This window comes from Triturus cristatus, chromosome 9 (assembly GCF_964204655.1).
Source record: "Triturus cristatus chromosome 9, aTriCri1.1, whole genome shotgun sequence".
In the NCBI taxonomy this organism is placed as follows: domain Eukaryota; kingdom Metazoa; phylum Chordata; class Amphibia; order Caudata; family Salamandridae; genus Triturus; species Triturus cristatus.
This window is the reverse complement of record NC_140592.1, coordinates 346,087,021-346,107,462: the sequence shown is the minus strand read 5'-3', so window position 1 is coordinate 346,107,462 and position 20,442 is coordinate 346,087,021. Positions and strand designations below refer to the sequence as shown.

General features: G+C 48.2%; 1 protein-coding gene across 1 annotated transcript in view; it reads right to left on the bottom strand.

The window, feature by feature from the left end:
* Positions 1 to 5,401: 5,401 nt before the first annotated feature.
* Positions 5,402 to 20,442, bottom strand: part of EMC3 (ER membrane protein complex subunit 3) — a 263,643-nt gene continuing 248,602 nt past the window's right edge. Inside the window, exon 9 of the mRNA XM_085625115.1 lies at positions 5,402 to 6,513. Coding sequence (XP_085481241.1) covers positions 6,379 to 6,513 — 135 coding nt within the window. The 3' untranslated portion in view covers positions 5,402 to 6,378. The remainder of the gene's footprint in view (positions 6,514 to 20,442) is intronic.

Below are 20,442 nucleotides of genomic sequence, written 5' to 3'. Positions count from 1 at the left end.
ATTTGTTCTGCCTGGTGTTAGGACGGGATAGTTCGATGGCATTTTTCCCCATTTCGACTATCTACACCAACAAAATCTCAGTAACAATAACTGGTATAATTAGGATGATCGTTAACCAAACCCGTAGTCACCTCAGCGTTATTTTCCAGAATTAGGCTGCTCTTACCTCCACATCGGGCACACGTACAACGACCAGCCAAGGGGGGAGGCCCAGCCCTGTCTCTACCTGCCCCGGACGGCCACAGACGGCCCGCCCTTTGCCCGGCGCTGCCCGCGCGTGGTCCCGCAACGCGGGGACTGGCCTTCCGTTAAATACGCCTCCGGGCGCGGAAACAACGTTCGCGGCTTGCCTGCCGCTGAGGAGCCTGGGATTTGTGGTCCCCACCTCCACTCCGCGGCCGCGCTTGCTGAAACTGCGGCGGCGGGAACAGGCAGGCAAACGGGTGGCAGAAATGAGGAGGTCAGTGATTCTGAAGCGTTGTATTCCCCCAAAGTGTTTTGCTAAGCGCCCGCTCTGCCGGGACTGGCCGTCCATTAAATACGCCTCCGGGCGCGGAAACAACGTTTGCGGCTTGCCTGCCGCTGAGGAGCTTGGGATCTGTGGTCCCCACCTCCACTCCGCGGCCGCGCTTGCTGAAACTGCGGCGGCGGGAGGCGGGAACAGGCAGGCAAACGGGTGGCAGAAATGAGGAGGTCAGTGATTCTGAAGCGTCGTATTCCCCCAAAGTGTTTTGCTAAGCGCCCGCTCTGCCAGGACTGGCCTTCCGTTAAATACGCCTCCGGGCGCGGAAACAACGTTCGCGGCTTGCCTGCCGCTGAGGAGCCTGGGATCTGTGGTCCCCACCTCCACTCCGCGGCCGCGCTTGCTGAAACTGCGGCGGCGGGAGGGAACAGGCAGGCAAACGGGTAGCAGAAATGAGGAGGTCAGTGATTCTGAAGCGTCGTATTCCCCCAAAGTGTTTTGTTAAACGATTCATAGGCATCCCAAAGAGAATCATTCAGCGAAATGAGCTTCCAGACAACCAGGCCATCGGTCCCAAGAGAATGCATTATGGATAAGCTGGTCGAAGACATTTGTCTATGCTTTTCCCCCGATACCACAGGGTACTCAACAAATGCAGGATCAGCAACATGACGCTAATACTAATAGCACCTCAGTGGGCCGGACAGTCCTGGTTCTCACAAATAGTAGAGATGGCGCAAGCGCCAGCACACAGGTACCTGTTAAGAAGGGACCTGTTAACAATGCAGAATGGAAGGGTACTGCACCCAGAACCAGAGAGCCTCATCCTAGCGGCTTGGCTCCTGAAGTTTGCACACCTGAATCTACCAGAAAGCACAATGGCAGTGCTACGGGCATCAAGGAGGCCTACCACACAGAAGGCTCACGTAGCAAAGTGGAAAAGATTCTCCCATTGGTGCATCAAGGAGAAACTGCAAAGGAGAGTTACCAAGGAATCAACAGTACTAGAAATACTTAACGCGTCTGCTGGAGAGTAATTTAAGCTACGCTTCACTAAGGGTGCACCTTGCAGCGATAGTGGCTTATACAAGGGCAGAAACAGGGAAAGGTTTCTTCACATCCCAGGTGGTCAAAAGATTCCTAGAGGGGGCTAAAAGAATTGCACCCCGAAAGAGAATACCACCACCGGCATGGAACCTCAACGCAGTGCTGGCTCAACTGATGAAGGCACCTTTCGAATCTATTCACAAGGCTAAACTACACATGCTTACCATAAAGACAGTATTCCTGGTAGCCATCACTTCGCTACGCAGAGTAAGTGAATTGCAAGCGCTAACGCTACAAGAACCCTACATTTAGATTCACAATGACAGGGTTGTAATGAGAACGGACCCGCATTTCATGCCAAAAGTGGTATCAAAGTTCCCCATGAACCAGACGGTCCAAATATCAATTTTTTTCCCAAAAACATCCACAAGCGCAGAAAGGGTGTTACACACTCTGGACGCTAGGAGAGCAGTAATGCACTACATATAAAGAACAAATGAATGTAGGAAAACAAAGCAGTTCTTTGTGTCCTTCGCTAGCAGCTTTCATGGACGGCCAGTAACCAAGAATACTATTGCACGATGGATTGCACAATCAATACAATTCTGCCACAAACAAGCAGGACGAGTTACGGGTAGCAGCACAAGCTCACTCAACAAGGAAGAAAGGAGCAACAATAGCGTTTCTAGCAAATACGCCCATCCAAGACATTTGCCAGGCCGCAACATGGTCTTCAGTGCACACGTTCACTAAACACTACTGTGTAGATATTCAGATGAATAAGGAAGCACAAGTGGGACAGAAGGTGCTACAACATATATTCAATACACAATGCTCATCTTCCACCCAGCCACCACAAACCTAGCAAACCGCTACAAAGTCTATGCACAGCATAGTGAATCCAGAAAGATTCACGCAGCAAAACGTATAGTTTCTTACCTGCCAATGTAGTTTTGCAGCTTGAAGACTTTCTGGATTCACTAGCGAACCCACCCACCTCCGCCAGAAAGATGAGACAGGAGGAGGTTATTTAACAACAAGTAACTAGGAGAAAACCAAAAAAAGAATCCGAAGATGCCACCCAAAGGTGGGAGCTTCCGGAGGAATCACGTCAACATCACAAGAAGACACCAAATGATGAGATGTCGATGCCCACCGGGGCCACGAAAAAGAAAAAAAAAGTGAGAAGAAATACTACAAATCCGGACCCAACCACTAGATGGCGGAATAATGCACAGCATAGTGAATCCAGAAAGATTCACGCTGCAAAACTACATCCTATGCGGGGTGGTGTTAGGGTGTGGTTAATGTAGAGTATGAGATAATGCACAGTGCGTGAATGTATGCTGAGGAATAAAAAAGTGTTTAACTCAAGCTCCTGTATGGTGCACTTTATCTCCAGGGCTGGGTAAGAAGCTAAAGTTACCATACTGAGCAGTATAAGAAGCATGCTATGGTAGACGTGAAAGGTCGGCACTGGTCAGCATTATGAGAATAGTGCACTGGCTATGAAGAATTAGAATAGAATCTTTATTGCTCAGTTAATTAAAACCATTGCAATTATTGACATATAAAAACCATGAGTTAAATACAATTGAGGATTAAAAGAGAAAATGACAAATATATATTTACTACAAGATTAGCTTCAAATAAAAACAAAAAGGGTAATTATGATGATTTCTGTGAAAAGGAAAGTCAGTTTGTTTTGCGCCTGAGTATTGTCCAAGCTATGGTATTTATTGCTGGGCCTGTTGGATCATGGGGCTCCCCTGCAGTGTTATTGTGTCCTGTTTTTACCATTCGGATATCGGCCATTACCCATATCAAGCAAATGTTTCTTTATCAATTTTGGGTTTCACTTCGTTAGTATGCGTCGGCCTGTTTTCGCCCTCTGTCATTCTTGTTTCTTAACTGCTTTGTCCAAGAATTTGACGACGTGGCTTGCTAATTGAATGTTCGCTCCGTCCAAGCAGGCCTTTACTGCCTGCCGGCGTGTTCTTATGCCCAGCCTGTTGAAATGCTTTTTTAGGAGGGATCTACGCTCTGCGTCCAGACCTTTACAAGTGCATAGTAGGTGGAGGATGTCTTCCTTTGAGTTCCCACAAACTCGGCAGTTGATAGTTTCTTTAGGTCTTAACCATGGGGGAAGATGGTTTTGCACTGGCAGTTGGCCCAGCCGTAGACGTAGGAACTTCTCCTTTGTACGCCTAGTAAACCCGACTCCTAGGTAGCTTTGGCAGTGGCTGGTTGTGTAGCTTTGAATGACTGTCCAGCCATGGGCCCGGGTTGCTAGGCTTGCTTTGTCCTCGATTAACGACAAGGATCTAACTGATTTGTTGACCAATTGTTTAAAGATGTTATGAGATACGCTGCTCATCCAGGCTTCTTGAAGACACAAAGAATTTAAGGAGTGGTTAAGATGTAGCGCGGCCGCGCTCTTGCTCTTGCTTTCCATCTCTTTCCATAGGTGGTGATTTAAGGTTGTAGGTTCCCCTCTCTTTATTTTGTGCCAACTTTTGGCATAGGCACCCATTCGCTCTAGAGTTTGGTTTCTCAGGCCAAATTCCAGCCTAATTTGTGCCTGGGAGGTGTAGTTGGGCAGACTGAAGATTATTCTCATTGCCTTCGCTATTGTGCTATTCAATTGCTGGGCGTCAATTCCTCGGAGGCATTCGCTACCGTAGGTCAGGGCCGATGTTAGTTTTGCCTGTAGCACTTGAAGCAGAGGTGTAAAGCTTCGGCCAACTGCTTTTGTTTTGAGGTTCCTTAGTGCAATCCCTACGCTAGTGCCCCTCCGTTTTATTGTTTCCTTTTGCTGGTTGAATGAGCCCTTTCTATCAAGTAATTTGAGTAATGGCTATTTGGGAGCACAGGACCCCACTGGCCAGAAGAAAAACTGAAAGTTTACAAGCTTCACACAAGAAAACATAAGAGTTTGGGAGACTTGTTTTTATACACCATCTCCACTGTTTCAGCAAGTCCTTTAAGCGCATTCTGGAACATCAACTCCTTTGTAGAACTTGGGGCAACACAAGCTGTACCCGTTACATACTAGGGGCAACACCGACTGAAGCCAATAAAACCACTATTTAAACCGCTACCCCACAGTTATTAAAGGCAGTCAGTTAACAAGTTCCCATGAACAAAGAAAAGGGACTGCAGTAGGAAGAACTGCCCCTTTGCTCCTAATCATGGCAGCCATGAGGGACTGGTCAAATTACCCAAAGCTTGGTGGTACAGCAAGATGGGAACCAAACAGCGGCAGCATGGTTTTTAGTCATGTCTACCACTGAGCCGTCTACCTGTGCTACTCATGGGAGTCTCGTACAGCTACGCTGTCCTGTGGTAGCTACGTTTCAAATATAACATGCACCCTGTGTATATGAACGCAGTACCACGGCAATAGTTAAAACAATTAGCTCCTTCACAGCCGTGTAATCATTCTTGCATTTTTGGTTACATGAACTAGACTAACACCATTCCAATAGTAGGGAACAGATTGGTGCTTAAACGCCATTAAGTGTACAGGCCAGATAAGGTCTACTAAACACAAAAAGCCCCGCTGACTGGGCAAGTTATATTGACGTAGATTAGTGGGAGGGAAGCAACACTGGGAAAAAGAAACAGTATCTCCATCACAGCACGAGCAGGGGACGGCCACTGATCAAGAGGAATCAATCTGTGCTTGGTACACGCTCCAGAGAAGAACCAGGAACTGACGTCTGGCATGTGCTGGCCAATTAGGTGGAAGCAAAGAAGAAAGACAATGAAGCCAACAAATGGTAAGCCATGGGTGGGCTTCAAGCCCTTTTAGTGAACAATTCCCCTTGCAAGTGACAGGGCACATGCACTATCGGCAGGCGAGACCAAAAAAACATACAAGTACAAAAATAACTTGATTGTAATTTTATTTGGAATTAAAAAACAAAATGCAAGAGGTTAACATTTGCAAGCAGAAGAGTTGTTAAAAATAAAACAAATATGTGGTAAAAACAAACAGTATAAAATAGCAAATAAATAAATAAATACACACAAGAGGCAATCTTAGTGGAGGTTGTACTTATCATGAAGCTGACCACATACTTTTTTCTGCTATTCTGACAGGTGGAAATGGTTAGTGAAGATGGTAATGTGCCGTTAGACTTGTTCCATTGTATATAAGTAAGACAAAGGATGAATCTCCCACAACACAATTAAACACAGACAAAATAACAGTTTTAGTTGGTAAAAAAATGTAATTTCCTGTGCCAGGAATCACCAAGACTAAAAAGAAAAGCAAATCCAGAACCTCTTCTTTGGTCTTTGGAATAGACCCTTGTCTTTACACACCCTAGAAAAAGGGCATAACACAATGTGTATTCTGGGCATGCTATTGACACGCGGGCTCAGCTGTATAAAATATAATAAGATGGTACAGCAGAGACAGACATGTTTCCAGCTAGCAGCGCATACTGTGTCTATAGGTTATTTAGTTGGTAGTGAGCCAAATGTAAATACTCAGTTCAATGTTAACAATTGTAAAATATAGCATTTTTTCCAAAATCAAGTTACAGCCGCCATTTCATTGGTTGAGAGAATCAGTAACCAGAATTGAAGAAAGGCCCCCCGGTCCTCGTTTACTTTTTTCATCATACATATTTGAAACCCCTTGTTATGTTAAAAATCTACATGAATAGGATTGACTCCCCGGCTAATGGTCATTATTTTCAAACTCCGTCTCAGAACTTGGTAGAGAAACTGATCTAGGCAAACTTTGAGTAAAACAGCCGAGTGCAGTGACAGCTGCATACACATTCATATAAACACACTGGCAATGTGAAAGCTCATGAAAAACTTCGGTCAGGAGCGCTCCAATTCCTGCGCCTCTTTCAGAACATGGAAGTCTGAATCTCCTTTTTGAACATTCCTTCAAAATTAAGATCTTTGCCGTGAGCCATGAGCTCCTCTTCCACATCCTCTAGGGCCCACTGATGGTCCGTCAGCTCCAGTGCTTCCCATTCAGTCTGCAAAAGAAGGTAGAACTCAAGGTCTTAAAACATCACCTAATAAATTTAAAATAACTGCCATACACAGGAGGTAAAGAGAATGCACATATTTCTTGACTGTGCTCCTTTTCTAAGCGTTTAAGTTTGTGGTGTTTTTCCTAACAAAATATGCTTCAGTAGACGTTACAAGACGCATAGTGTAGGATATGTAGTATTCGCCCTAATGTTTGCTGTGCACCTCAAATCCAAGCAATGTACAGACTAAAGGGGAAATGTACTAAATTTGATGAAATGCAACACAGCAACTAAAGGCCCATTACCTTTATGTGCCAGCCAGCTCTCAAGTATTCACTAATGAATGTCATTCTCCAGCTAAGGAAGGAGCATCAGATATGAAATTGCCAGTCAATGGACTAAGAGCAAAAAATCATCACTGTAAATACAGAATCTGACATTTATGAAATTATTTCATTTACACATTAAAAGGCACATCCTTCCCAGCTCAATGCAACAGTACGGGAAACATCCTTTACCCCGCATTTTTTACTCAGCATGTCTTTACCCAACATTTTTCACTCCGCAAAAACTTTTACAACGCAGGGCTTTACACTGCAAACTGTTACAACGCATTCCCCAAAGTAACGCCCTCCTGGAGTTAAGATAGTAATTGCATTGTAATGGGGAATGCGTTGTAACGGAGTGCGTGGTAAAGCCTTGCGTTGTAAAAGATTTCGCGGAGTAAAAACTGTGGGGTAAAAGCATGCGGGTTAACATCATACAACCGTTGGTACTATTACACCATCCCTAACTAACTGGAAGGTGCCATCAGAAAGGAAAGAAACACGTTCACAGAACTCCCTAAGAAGACGAAAGAAAAAAGTAATTCTAAGATAGAGTAAAGAATGAAAAATGTGTTAACAACTGTTAAAAGGGTTTGGGGACATTTGTGTAAATTCCTCAAAGGCTACCATAGAGACACAACTTTAAATGCTGACAAAACAACCAAAGGAATATGCAGCTGCTCTAAACTGAGCAGAAATGCAACAGGCCAAATATTTATGAGGTCATAGGGAAAGCTTGTCAGTTTGAAAGTGGATTGTGTTGTATCCAAACAAAGGGAGGGGGGGGACCAGGAGCTGGTTAATGGTCCAGTGCCTGTGCTCCGAGAAATCAATAGGGTAATTACTAGAAGGCACTGTTCCAGGGTCGGTATGGTTGAAAGTCAACCAAGACCGTACCACAACAAGGGGAAAGTAAAGAGAAGGGTCTATGTGTTAGAGGTCTAGGATGGGGTACTCAGGATGGGGGGGAGACAGCATAAGTGTCTCTTGTTGCCCTCACACACCCCGAGGGATGTCATGCTTCATCATCGGGCGGTGCTCCTCGTCGGGCCGGCGGTGCAATGCCCTACGGGTCCCCCGAAGGGTCTCTTTAGCGGAGATCTTTTGAGAGAGCTGCCGATTGGTGCATGCGGGTATGTGGAGGGGGAGTACAAGGGTCGATGGTGGCTGTGGTGTGTGCAGGAATAAAAATACCTAAGGGTTACCTGGGAAACTAATTTAATAAGAAGGCACCCTTGGTACACTAAAATACGTGGAAAAAATGTTACTAATCAAAACGTGATGTGTTTAGTAGTAACTGAAAGTACAGGTCAAATGGTCGACATGTTTCGCGCCTATTAGTGGTCAGAGTGATCCATGGCGCTTCATCAGGACCAGCAGAGGTGAAGAGTGTGGGGAGAGATACCCAGACTATGTGTAGTGGGGTGGTAAAAATATTACCCTCTCACTCGGCAGATAAAGGGGGGGGGAGGTAAAGTGTCTCCTAAACAAGTAGTGTGTGCAGAGAGGAGTCTGTTGTGCCCCCTTTATGTTAGACCTAGACCAAAAGAAAGATAAAACAAAGAAAAATGCAGACGTTAAAATACATATGCGGACTTGCCTTGTCGATCCGCATAAGTACATAGTGATCCGAGAAATCACATTTATACAATGAGACAGTCATAGTGTCATGCACCTGGAGGCCCAGGTTACACTCAAAGTTCTGAAGGAGCGGGCAGGCGTGGGTATGGTCCCGTGCCAGTCGAGAGGTGGTAGGTCCCGGGTCCCGGTGGCGGTCACAGAACCCAGCTGGAGACTCGCTAGGTAAACTGCTGTACCCCGCGGGGCCCGGACAACTCCACCTGGCTGTGCAGCGGGCTCACCAAGCGTGTCGACTACTGGGACAGTCAAATAGACACGTGTATTGTGTATCTAACTCGATTCGTAGGTTCAACACGAATGAAGTGCACTTAGAGTAGTCTTACCTAAGATAAGAGCTGGAATTGCTCCTTGAGTTAAAAAGCGGCGTAGGGGAGGAGCCTAGCCTGCAACAGAGATGGCCGCCTGAGCCCTCGGCTCCGCCGACTCGTCCGCTTCCCTCCCGTACCGCTTCTTCTCCTGATTGCGGAATCGTGCCTGTTGTGCGGTAACGGGTCTGGGAGGCGACGCTGCATCCGATGGTAGGCTCCCCGTCGTTCCTCCTGCACCGGGAATGAAGAAATGCCCTGAACTCCTGCAGACGGCTGCTGAGTGGGTCCGGTCCTTTGTTCTCGGCAGCGTCCGGCTGGAAGGCAACAACAGCGGCCATTACATGAGAATCTGAAACCGCCGGAGAGACGCGACAAACCACCGAGATCCTCAGAAGTGGCGCAACAGTTTCTTTTGGAGTCTCGCCGCTACGCTGCTTTACTACCACCGATGCAACAAATGTATCCCCCTTTTTGGAAGTTTCTCTTTGATTTCTCGCTACGTAGTGTAATGGAAGGGGCCATTTGTATTGAGTGATCGGCGCTTATACACGGCGCCTGGTTGGACCGTCACTGTGCTGTCCCTGTGCGTGGCGCTGGACTAGAGGTTGCTGCCCTGTCCCCGTGGTTTGGCCCTGTCTTTCTGGGAGCTGACCTACTAAACAACGCCTGGACATGTATGCTAAAGACTGGGCTCGAGGGTCGCCATACGCTTGCGGATTCCGGGGACAGGGAGCTGGCATCTCTTCCTCTCACGTTATGCCCGTGAGCATCGGCGACGTCCTGGAAGCTTTGGCTGCTGTGCGAGCGGCTTTTTGTTCCAACGCCCGTGACCTGGAGCGCCGGTTGGACGACGCTGTGCCCGTTCTCTCCTTGGCTGACCGGACGGGCGGCTGTGCGCGGAGCGGATCGCCGAGCCCAGGACTCGGCAGTCGTGTGCAGCCTCTCCGGGGAGACGTAGAGGAACTGACTGTGAGTGCACTTAACATCACCGCCGCTCGGACTGTCGCAACTATGGAGGACACAGTGCATCCTATATTTGGACGGAAACTAGAAGTTCGCCGTCGGATGCCAGGACTACCACCGCCAGCGGGTGCTGCTGACAAGATTGCTCTGCTTACTTTGAACATGTTGCCCGGGAGTGAGTTGCCTAATTTCGGTGGGCTATTACTGTACGCCTGCCCGTACTGCACTCTTGGGGATAACACTGTCCTGCTTTGGATGGCGATTACTGGCTGTTGCCATCTCTCTAGGTGGTCACATCGGATGCTCTTCCTACTCTACGGGGCTACGCCGCAACTGCACTTTGCTGGCGCACTGGAACGTAGGGGTCAGGGTTGAGTTTGTCTTTTTCTTGCCTTGATACCGGTCACTACATTCCTGGGACTGTGCTGGACTGACGAGGAAGCTGGACTTTGGGTATGGTTTGCATAGGGGTCCGGGAAGCGATGGCCGGATACACTCCTGTCGATTATTTTTGTTATCATGGGTTGGCCCTCCTCCGTTGATAAATGTTTTGCACCGTTCTGGCGAGTGGGGCAGCCGGGGACCTAGTTTTCTCTGAGTGACCGGGACATGTATCGGTGGTGCTAGAAGACTATTGCGGGGGCTTACGCTTATCAATCATGGCTTGAAGATTCCTTGTTGATATTTTGGATGTTTCGGTTGGGTGTTGCTGCCTTACTTACCCTGCGCGCTGCTGCTGTGACCCCAGTTTTCTCGTCATATTGGGCATGTTATTATTATTGGGTGTCAGACTACTGTTGCTATTATTGGTGCGAGATGGCGGAGCTGGGGGACGAATAGTGGGCTCCTCCCCACCTTTCTCAATTTTATGAGAGTCTTAGGCTTCTATCCTTTTCTTACTTTCTATATTTCGGGACTCCTTTTCTTGGGCGACAGGCACACTGCTAGGGGGGGACAGGCCGTAGCCAGCTGCAGGGGTGCAGGGTGGGGGGTACTTGGGGGGTGGGGTTGCTTTCTTTTTTGTTTTTCTTTTTTGTTCTATGGGCCTTCTATTCTTTGTCCTTTTTCCTTCCCTGGGGTTTAGACGTTCCTTTCTGGGTGCCACGCAGCGACTCTGGTGTTTTCTTCTGCTATAAGATTATCTATCCTGATTGTCCAACACCAGTATTGACTTGTTGTGCTACGATATCCTGCTTATGTCTATCCTACAAGGAAAACTTTTAAAACTAGACCTCAGTCCTTCTGTAATGTATCCTCTGTGCTTTCAGTAAGTTGTAATGTACCGTATGTGTGAGCCCCCAGGGCTCTTTGTTGATTTGTATTTGTTTTTTCTCTCAATAAAGGTCTTTCAAAAAAAAAAAAACAAAAAAAAAAAAAAGCGGCGTAGGAGGCCCACACCATCTAGGGCTGTAAGTTGGAAATAGTGCGTAACAACAGGGAATACCCAGAGGGTAAAGAAAACAAAACAAAAGTGGAGCGTTAGATTTTACTTACATCGTTGCCAAATGTAGAACAGGAAAATGCTTACGTTGTGATCTTGGTAGCTGGATCGCCTCGAGTCATACTCACGGGTTGCTCAGGTGACGGCACTGGAAACCTGCCCTGTCCAGACGCCTGCTCGAAGGTGATTGACTTTGCCTCGCCCATGATATTTAAAGACTGAGCCCCGTGATTGAAGGAGGTACCTGTTTCCGGTATTGCGGCACGATCGGTCGTGGGAGGCCGGAGCTGCGCATGCGCTGTGAAACAGAATGTTCCAGTGTTCTCTGGTGCATGCGTGACAAGGTGTTTTTGGCGCATGCGTGGTGTCTGTGAGGTGTGTTACTACGCGCATGCGTGGAGTGCTTGCGATGTGTTACTACAGGAATAGTAGACTAGACCACATAAGTGGGTGTGTCACTGTCAACCTATGGCCTGTTTATCCCGCATGTTTGACAAGTTTAATGGTGTGGAGGTGTATGGGCGGGGCCATGTGAGGACTTGCTAACGTGTGCTGAAGGTGTAACAAGTCCCAACCATTGCAGGATAATGTTTTCGATATAGCAGTATCTCCGTATAGTTGATATGGCCCAAAAAGGGCCCGGGAGGTGCACTACAGAGTTATCGAGACGAGCGTTGGTCTAATCATTCAGTTGTTTTGCTCCTAGCCGGAGGGACGATGTACGATGGATTGCACATTATACATGCACCCAAAAGTGTCAGTATTAGAGCTCGGTCCATGGGATATCGTCGTTGAGCCCCTGGGTGTCTGTGTGTAGGCGGTGCACCCAGCGTTGTTCACGTCTAAAGAGCGACTCGCTAGTCCAGTTAGTATTGGATTCCAGGATGGTCCATTGGATCGCTTCACAGGGGTGCCCTTTTTCCAGAAAATGGTTCGTCAATTTAGTGGCTGCGCGGGCTCGCCTGATGGTGCTTTTGTGTTCGCTGATCCTTGTTTTGATGGGTCTGGTGGTCATGCCTACGTAGTAGAGTTCGCATGGGCACGAGATCAAGTATACACAATTTGTGGTGTTGCAGTTCGTGTGCTTCCTTTGTTCCCATTTTAGCTCACCAATTTCCAAGACTTTCGTGTGTCGTGTCGTGGTGCAAGCACTACACGAGCCACACGGGTAATGCCCCTTCACCGCTGGCAGATCCCAGAGAGTGTTCTCTCTTCTCGCTTGTTTCTGGCGTGGCCGTGTATTAATCAGTTGGTCTCTTAGATTACTGGTTCTTTTAAAGGCAAAGCGAGGTGCTGGGATGTTTAGTGCATCACTGTTGATGATCTTCCAGTTACGGTTGATAATTATTTTGATTTTGTTGGAGAGGGGGGTAAAGGTTGTGACGCAGGTGATCATGTTATTGGTCTCGGGCTCTCTCGTTTCCAGGAGGCCTTCACGAGTGTTGTTCCTAGCCCGTTTTTTAGCTTGGTTAATTACTTTTACTGGATAGTGCCTCTTCGCCAGGTTCTCAGATAGGGTGTTGGCTTGTCTGTCAAAATCCTGTAGTTTGCTGCAATTGCGCCTGATCCTGAGAAACTGGCCGTAGGGTAAGTTTTCCCGTAGAGCTTTTGGGTGGTGGCTCTTAAAACTCAGGAGGCTGTTGCAGTCAGTCTCTTTTTTGTACGTGCTGGTGTGAAGTATCCCATTTTCTAGTTGGATTGATAAATCCAGGAAAGGGATTTTCTCGTTACTGGAGGTCATGGTGAAGCGTAAGTGGGGGTCCCGATTATTGATCCACTCAAAGAATTCCAGTGTCTTAGATGCCTGTCCTCTCCATAGGATCAGCACATCGTCTATGTACCGTTTCCAAGTGACCAGATGTCGATGAAATGGGTTGGCGTCTGTGAAGATGTGGTTGGCCTCAAAATGTGACATGTACAGTCCAGCCAAGCTCGGCGCAAAGGTGCTCCCCATGCTGGTGCCTTGTACCTGGTGGTAGATGGTGGTTTTGTACATAAAATAGTTGTTGGTGAGAGCAAGGGCAATGAGGGCCGAAATGAAGCTTGCCGGTGTAGACGTTGGAAGTTCCGAGTTTTGTAACAAGTTGCTTACCACTTCAATGGTTGCCTCCTGCGGGATATTCGTATAGAGTGCTTCCACGTCCAGTGTGAGCAGTAAGTTGATTTCCTCGGTGTTTTCATCATTGATGGTTCGGATGAGGTTGAGCACATCTCTGGTGTCTTTGAGGTAGGCTGGAGTAGCCTGGACCAAAGGGCGCAAAAAGAAGTCACTGAACTGGCTCAAAGGTTCCAGAAGGGAGCCTATCCCAGACACGATCGGACGGCCAGGGCACGGGGTAACCCCCTTATGGATCTTTGGTAGAAGATAGAAGTAGGGCATCCTAGGAGATGGATTCACCAGAAAGGCTGCTTCTTTAGATGTAATCCATCCCTCTGTTGCTGCTTCGTTGACCAAGGTTCTGATCTGGTTCAGTAGCCTTGAAGTTGGATCGGTCTCTAGAATCTCATAGTACTCAGTGTTGTTTAGTTGGCGCAAGCACTCCTTCTCATAATCCTGTATGTCGAGGATCACAGTGGCGCCCCCTTTGTCCGCCGGTTTTATTACGATGGAGTCATCATTCTGAAGGGTGGTTACCGCCCTCCGTAATTTTTTGGGAAAGTTGTTGTAAGCGTTAGGAGGTTCTAATCGGTTAACCTCCTTGAGGACCGCTTTTTCGAAAGTGAGGACCTCGTGTGGGACCATCCCAGCGCTGGGGGTGAATTTAGACGGGGGTCTCAAGCCAGTGTCGTCCTCAGTCTGTGTTTGGTTGTCTTTGAAGAAGGCCCTAAGTCTCACTTTGCGAAATAGTTGATGTAGTTCCTCATTGGTTCTGAAATTGTCCTCCTGTGGGGTGGGCACAAACCCAAGTCCTAGTTCCAAAGCTGTTGTCTCGTCGGCGTTCAAAGGTCTCGAAGACAGGTTGACGATCAGTTTTTTTGTTGGTGTTGTGCCATGCTTCTCGTTGTTCTCTGTTGGTTGTCCGGATCTTGCCAGTGTACCTGCTTGTTCCCTCTTCTTCTTCCTCTGCCTCTGCCTCTGTTCTGAAAAGGTGGGGGAGGGTTGTGGAGGAATGGTTGCTGAAAACCCTGTTGTAGTGGGTTGTATGGAGGGTACCACATGGGTCCCTGTTGAGGGAATGGTTGCGGTGGAAAACCGTAGAAAGGTGGTGGCCCTAGTGGTGGTGGTAATAGACCCTGTGGGTTGGAGCGACGGCCCCAGCTATGATTGCTCGAGTTGCTACCCGAGGAATGGCCTGATCGATTAGACGTTGATGATCCATCGTCAGAGATCGTATCGGTCTCTGTTGGTTGGAAGTCCTCTTTTGTATAGGGATAGATCTTTTCCCTATCGAATCTCTTCAGGTCCTTGAAGTTTGTTTATCTTCTGGTTTAGAAGGTAGTCTCGGTGGTCAGAGATTTCCGAGTTTATCTCTGCTAAGCGAGTTTTATATGCAGAAAGGCTAATGCTGGTTTTGAGACCGTTCTCTGCTATATTGATTTTAACAATCAAAGCATCCGACAGGCGTTTTGCGGTACTGATGATCAAAATGATCCAATCCCGAGTGCATTTCCATGCAATTTGGCTCCATTCGCGTCTGAATATAAGATCTTCCAAAAAGATCCTAGGTGCCGTGCGGACCAACAGTCCGTTAGGTGCCGAGTTAGCTCTGAGGTATTCGGTCATAATAGAGCCATGAAGAGCGGTCTTTACCTGAAGTTTTTTGAGAGAAGTAAGGGTATTCCAGTCGCCCTGTGCGCTGGTCCCTGCTGTATTGCCGTCACCATCTAGGAGTGACGGGGTTCTCAGGATTTCAGCCACAATGTCCTCACCGTAGCTGAGGCCTAGGTTGTCCCCCAAGGTTGAAAATGACATGTCTCAGGGAAGGTAAGGGTCAAGAAGTGGAAATGGGGAGGGAAACAAGAGAGGAAGAAGAAGAGAGAAGCGAGTGAAAGAGAGGGTCCCTCGGCTGAGCCGCCGTGCTAAATACTGTATCCAAACAAAGGGAGGGGGGGGACCAGGAGCTGGTTAATGGTCCAGTGCCTGTGCTCCGAGAAATCAATAGGGTAATTACTAGAAGGCACTGTTCCAGGGTCGGTATGGTTGAAAGTCAACCAAGACCGTACCACAACAAGGGGAAAGTAAAGAGAAGGGTCTATGTGTTAGAGGTCTAGGATGGGGTACTCTGGATGGGGGGGAGACAGCATAAGTGTCTCTTGTTGCCCTCACACACCCCGAGGGATGTCATGCTTCATCATCGGGCGGTGCTCCTCGTCGGGCCGGCGGTGCAATGCCCTACGGGTCCCCCGAAGGGTCTCTTTAGCGGAGATCTTTTGAGAGAGCTGCCGATTGGTGCATGCGGGTATGTGGAGGGGGAGTACAAGGGTCGGTGGTGGCTGTGGTGTGTGCAGGAATAAAAATACCTAAGGGTTACCTGGGAAACTAATTTAATAAGAAGGCACCCTTGGTACACTAAAATACGTGGAAAAAATGTTACTAATCAAAACGTGATGTGTTTAGTAGTAACTGAAAGTACAGGTCAAATGGTCGACATGTTTCGCGCCTATTAGTGGTCAGAGTGATCCATGGCGCTTCATCAGGACCAGCAGAGGTGAAGAGTGTGGGGAGAGATACCCAGACTATGTGTAGTGGGGGGGTAAAAATATTACCCTCTCACTCGGCAGATAAAGGGGGGGGGAGGTAAAGTGTCTCCTAAACAAGTAGTGTGTGCAGAGAGGAGTCTGTTGTGCCCCCTTTATGTTAGACCTAGACCAAAAGAAAGATAAAACAAAGAAAAATGCAGACGTTAAAATACATATGCGGACTTGCCTTGTCGATCCGCATAAGTACATAGTGATCCGAGAAATCACATTTATACAATGAGACAGTCATAATGTCATGCACCTGGAGGCCCAGGTTACACTCAAAGTTCTGAAGGAGCGGGCAGGCGTGGGTATGGTCCCGTGCCAGTCGAGAGGTGGTAGGTCCCGGGTCCCGGTGGCGGTCACAGAACCCAGCTGGAGACTCGCTAGGTAAACTGCTGTACCCCGCGGGGCCCGGACAAGCGCATGCGCAGCTCCGGCCTCCCACGACCGATCGTGCCGCGATACCGGAAACAGGTACCTCCTTCAATCACGGGGCTCAGTCTTTAAATATCATGGGCGAGGCAAAGTCAATCACCTTCGAGCAGGCGTCTGGACAGGGCAGGTTTCCAGTGCCGTCACCTGAGCAACCCGTGAGTATGACTCGAGGCGATCCAGCTACCAAGATCACAACGTAAGCATTTTCCTGTTCTACATTTGGCAACGATGTAAGTAAAATCTAACGCTCCACTTTTGTTTTGTTTTCTTTACCCTCTGGGTATTCCCTGTTGTTACGCACTATTTCCAACTTACAGCCCTAGATGGTGTGGGCCTCCTACGCCGCTTTTTAACTCAAGGAGCAATTCCAGCTCTTATCTTAGGTAAGACTACTCTAAGTGCACTTCATTCGTGTTGAACCTACGAATCGAGTTAGATACACAATACACGTGTCTATTTGACTGTCCCAGTAGTCGACACGCTTGGTGAGCCCGCTGCACAGCCAGGTGGAGTTGTCCGGGCCCCGCGGGGTACAGCAGTTTACCTAGCGAGTCTCCAGCTGGGTTCTGTGACCGCCACCGGGACCCGGGACCTACCACCTCTCGACTGGCACGGGACCATACCCACGCCTGCCCGCTCCTTCAGAACTTTGAGTGTAACCTGGGCCTCCAGGTGCATGACATTATGACTGTCTCATTGTATAAATGTGATTTCTCGGATCACTATGTACTTATGCGGATCGACAAGGCAAGTCCGCATATGTATTTTAACGTCTGCATTTTTCTTTGTTTTATCTTTCTTTTGGTCTAGGTCTAACATAAAGGGGGCACAACAGACTCCTCTCTGCACACACTACTTGTTTAGGAGACACTTTACCTCCCCCCCCCTTTATCTGCCGAGTGAGAGGGTAATATTTTTACCCCCCCACTACACATAGTCTGGGTATCTCTCCCCACACTCTTCACCTCTGCTGGTCCCGATGAAGCGCCATGGATCACTCTGACCACTAATAGGCGCGAAACATGTCGACCATTTGACCTGTACTTTCAGTTACTACTAAACACATCACGTTTTGATTAGTAACATTTTTTCCACGTATTTTAGTGTACCAAGGGTGCCTTCTTATTAAATTAGTTTCCCAGGTAACCCTTAGGTATTTTTATTCCTGCACACACCACAGCCACCACCGACCCTTGTACTCCCCCTCCACATACCCGCATGCACCAATCGGCAGCTCTCTCAAAAGATCTCCGCTAAAGAGACCCTTCGGGGGACCCGTAGGGCATTGCACCGCCGGCCCGACGAGGAGCACCGCCCGATGATGAAGCATGACATCCCTCGGGGTGTGTGAGGGCAACAAGAGACACTTATGCTGTCTCCCCCCCATCCTGAGTACCCCATCCTAGACCTCTAACACATAGACCCTTCTCTTTACTTTCCCCTTGTTGTGGTACGGTCTTGGTTGACTTTCAACCATACCGACCCTGGAACAGTGCCTTCTAGTAATTACACCAGTTTGAAAGTGGATACATACTTATAAATATCCTCAAAAACTGGCTACCTTACTACTGCTGTCTGTACTGCCTTTCCAAAATGTTAGGGAAAACTGAGAGACCATTGCCCTTCTGACAGAACCTTGGTGGAGGAGCATCAGCTTCCCTCCCAAAGCAGCCATGCTGATTTGAGTGGACAGACAACTGTGTATTGGGACTGGTGAAACCTGCTCAGATCTTTGATTGGAAGACTTCCATCCATATAACCATGGCCCTCTTAAGTGCAGTAAAGGAGCAGTTTATGACATCACCCAACTAAGTTGCTTGACAATGGAAGTGCACACTCAGTGTGCGCCTGCACTCAGGATAACCGCAAAGTTAAGGTAAAGGAGTTCGCAGTTGCACTGAGAGCAACAACATTTGGCCTCTACAGCACAAAGCTGCTCAGAATTCAAATTCAGGATTTTATTTTAAATTCTACGTTTCTTCCTTAACCCCAACATTTTTATTCATCTTTACTGTTTTGTTACATACCTGCTACTGCTTAAGAAACTAACATGTTTTCAAAAACAGAATGTCTGTTTAATTTCCAGCTAATTGCCATTTCTGATAAAGACTTCTAGCTGCAGATTCCTCACCTTTTGAATATTCTTCAGGTGTCAGATTGGATCCGGAAACTTTTCAGCAGTACCTGTGTGCATGCTGTTCCGCTCTGGGAAGGACATACGGGGCCCTATAGGTTTCACTCTTGCACGCTGACATCTGATAGAGACTTCTAACCAAAGATTCCTTACCTTATGATGTTCCCCAGGCGTCAGACTAGATCTGTAATTTTTCAAGCAGTACCCCTGTGTACTGGTAGTTGGCCTCGCTCAGCTCTGCATCATCTGTGCAGTAATTTGATGTAAACGGTGCTTATATAGGCACCAACCCAGAGCACTGATGTCAGTTATTTTCTTTCCGCGCCAGTCAGTGTAGATCCGTGAAGAGCTTCCTACCCCCACTCAATCTTTGACTGATCTTTTGCCTCAACTTTTTGACAACACTTTTTTTTGAGAATGTCTTCTCCTGATATGCCATGGATGTCCGCTAAGAATCCAAAGGGTTTCAAGCGATGTGGTGCCTGTCATAGTAAGATGTCTGTGACAGACTCACCCTTGGTTGATCAGTGGTGCTTACAATTCCAAGACCTGCGAGGCCTGCTGCACCATGCACCCAAAGGCTTGTTCCCGGTCGTGTGGAAAATCTCTGCACTGCTCGTAGAGTTGTTCTAGACAGTCATCATTTCGATCAAAGTCAGCGGGTACGTCCCACTGCAAGAAGTCAAAGAGGTCTTAGACTTCGCAGCCCCCATCTATGTCCTTGGCTGAGGTGTGGGAGCGTGCACCAGGGTGCGCCCCGTGCCTCCCTGGTTTTTCCTGGAGCAACCCTGCCCAAATAAAAGAGTTCTCAGAGGTCCTGTTTAGGCAGGCCGACCCTTCTGGTGCGCCTGCAGACCCTACAGATGTGGGAGGGGCTCCCACTGGATTCCTGTTGGGGGCTTGACCTCGGCACCAGTCAGGCCCCTCGAATCCGGAGCAGCTCCACCCACGATACCATGACCTTCCTCAGTGCTCGCTCTAGTACAGACGCCCCTGGCATCGCCGACGCCCCACAGCGGCATTATCCCCATTGTTATACTGGACTCTGACACGGAGCCGGACGAGCATCACCCGGCGCCAGTGCCATGGCCTCAGAGTTGGACCCAGCACCTTTTTCATTTGAAAGGCCTGGAAACTATGACAATAACTTATGAATACCAGCATCCCTTACCTGACACAGAGGTCAACAAGGTAGAGGAATTGGAGGATACTAGTGGTTTGGACACCTCACCAGACACTGCTTTGGTCTCTACCCCTACCCTGGCTACAGAGAAGGTTACCTCATTTACAATGGTGGTGTGGAGGGTGGCTGAGGTCTTGGACCTTATGCTACCCTACATGGCAGTCAAGACAAATGAGAAGAAGTTCTCTTCCGCCAGCCTACCACTGTGGTTGGTAAACACTGCATACCTGTCTGGCCAATGCACCCATACGATCAGAGATTCGGTGGCAAACGTGCTGTTCATGGTTTCGTAGGAGCCCCAGTCCATACTCACCCAAGCTATTGCTGCTGGGAGGGATGCAGAAAAGTTCACCATCAGATGTGGACTGGACACAACAGACTCACTGGGCAGAGTGATTTCATCGTCCCTTCAGTCTAGCTTAAAACTACTGGCTTATGGGGATGTTCAAGCCACACACGTGCCCTCTGATGGCTCTCACGTTTTAGGTGAAAAGGCGGACTCAGTGCTGGAGCACTTCAACGATAGCAGAGCTAGGGTCAGGTCTTTGGGCCTATCTATGGCCCCTCACCAACCTCAGTCCGCCTTCCGCCCCTTTTGTGGCAACAGAAGGAACTTCCAACAATGTCTATTTCCTTCTAGCCACTAAGGCCAACAAGTTTCCTATCCTGTTGGTGGCTGAGGACGGGGTTCCCACAGACCACATGGGTTCTACTATCCAGAGGTCGGGCTGCCCCCCTCTCCTCCCCAGCAGGTGCAGCCTCCAAAACCCTTTAGTCTGCCTGCATACCACCACAGACATCTAGTGGGGGGCAGGATA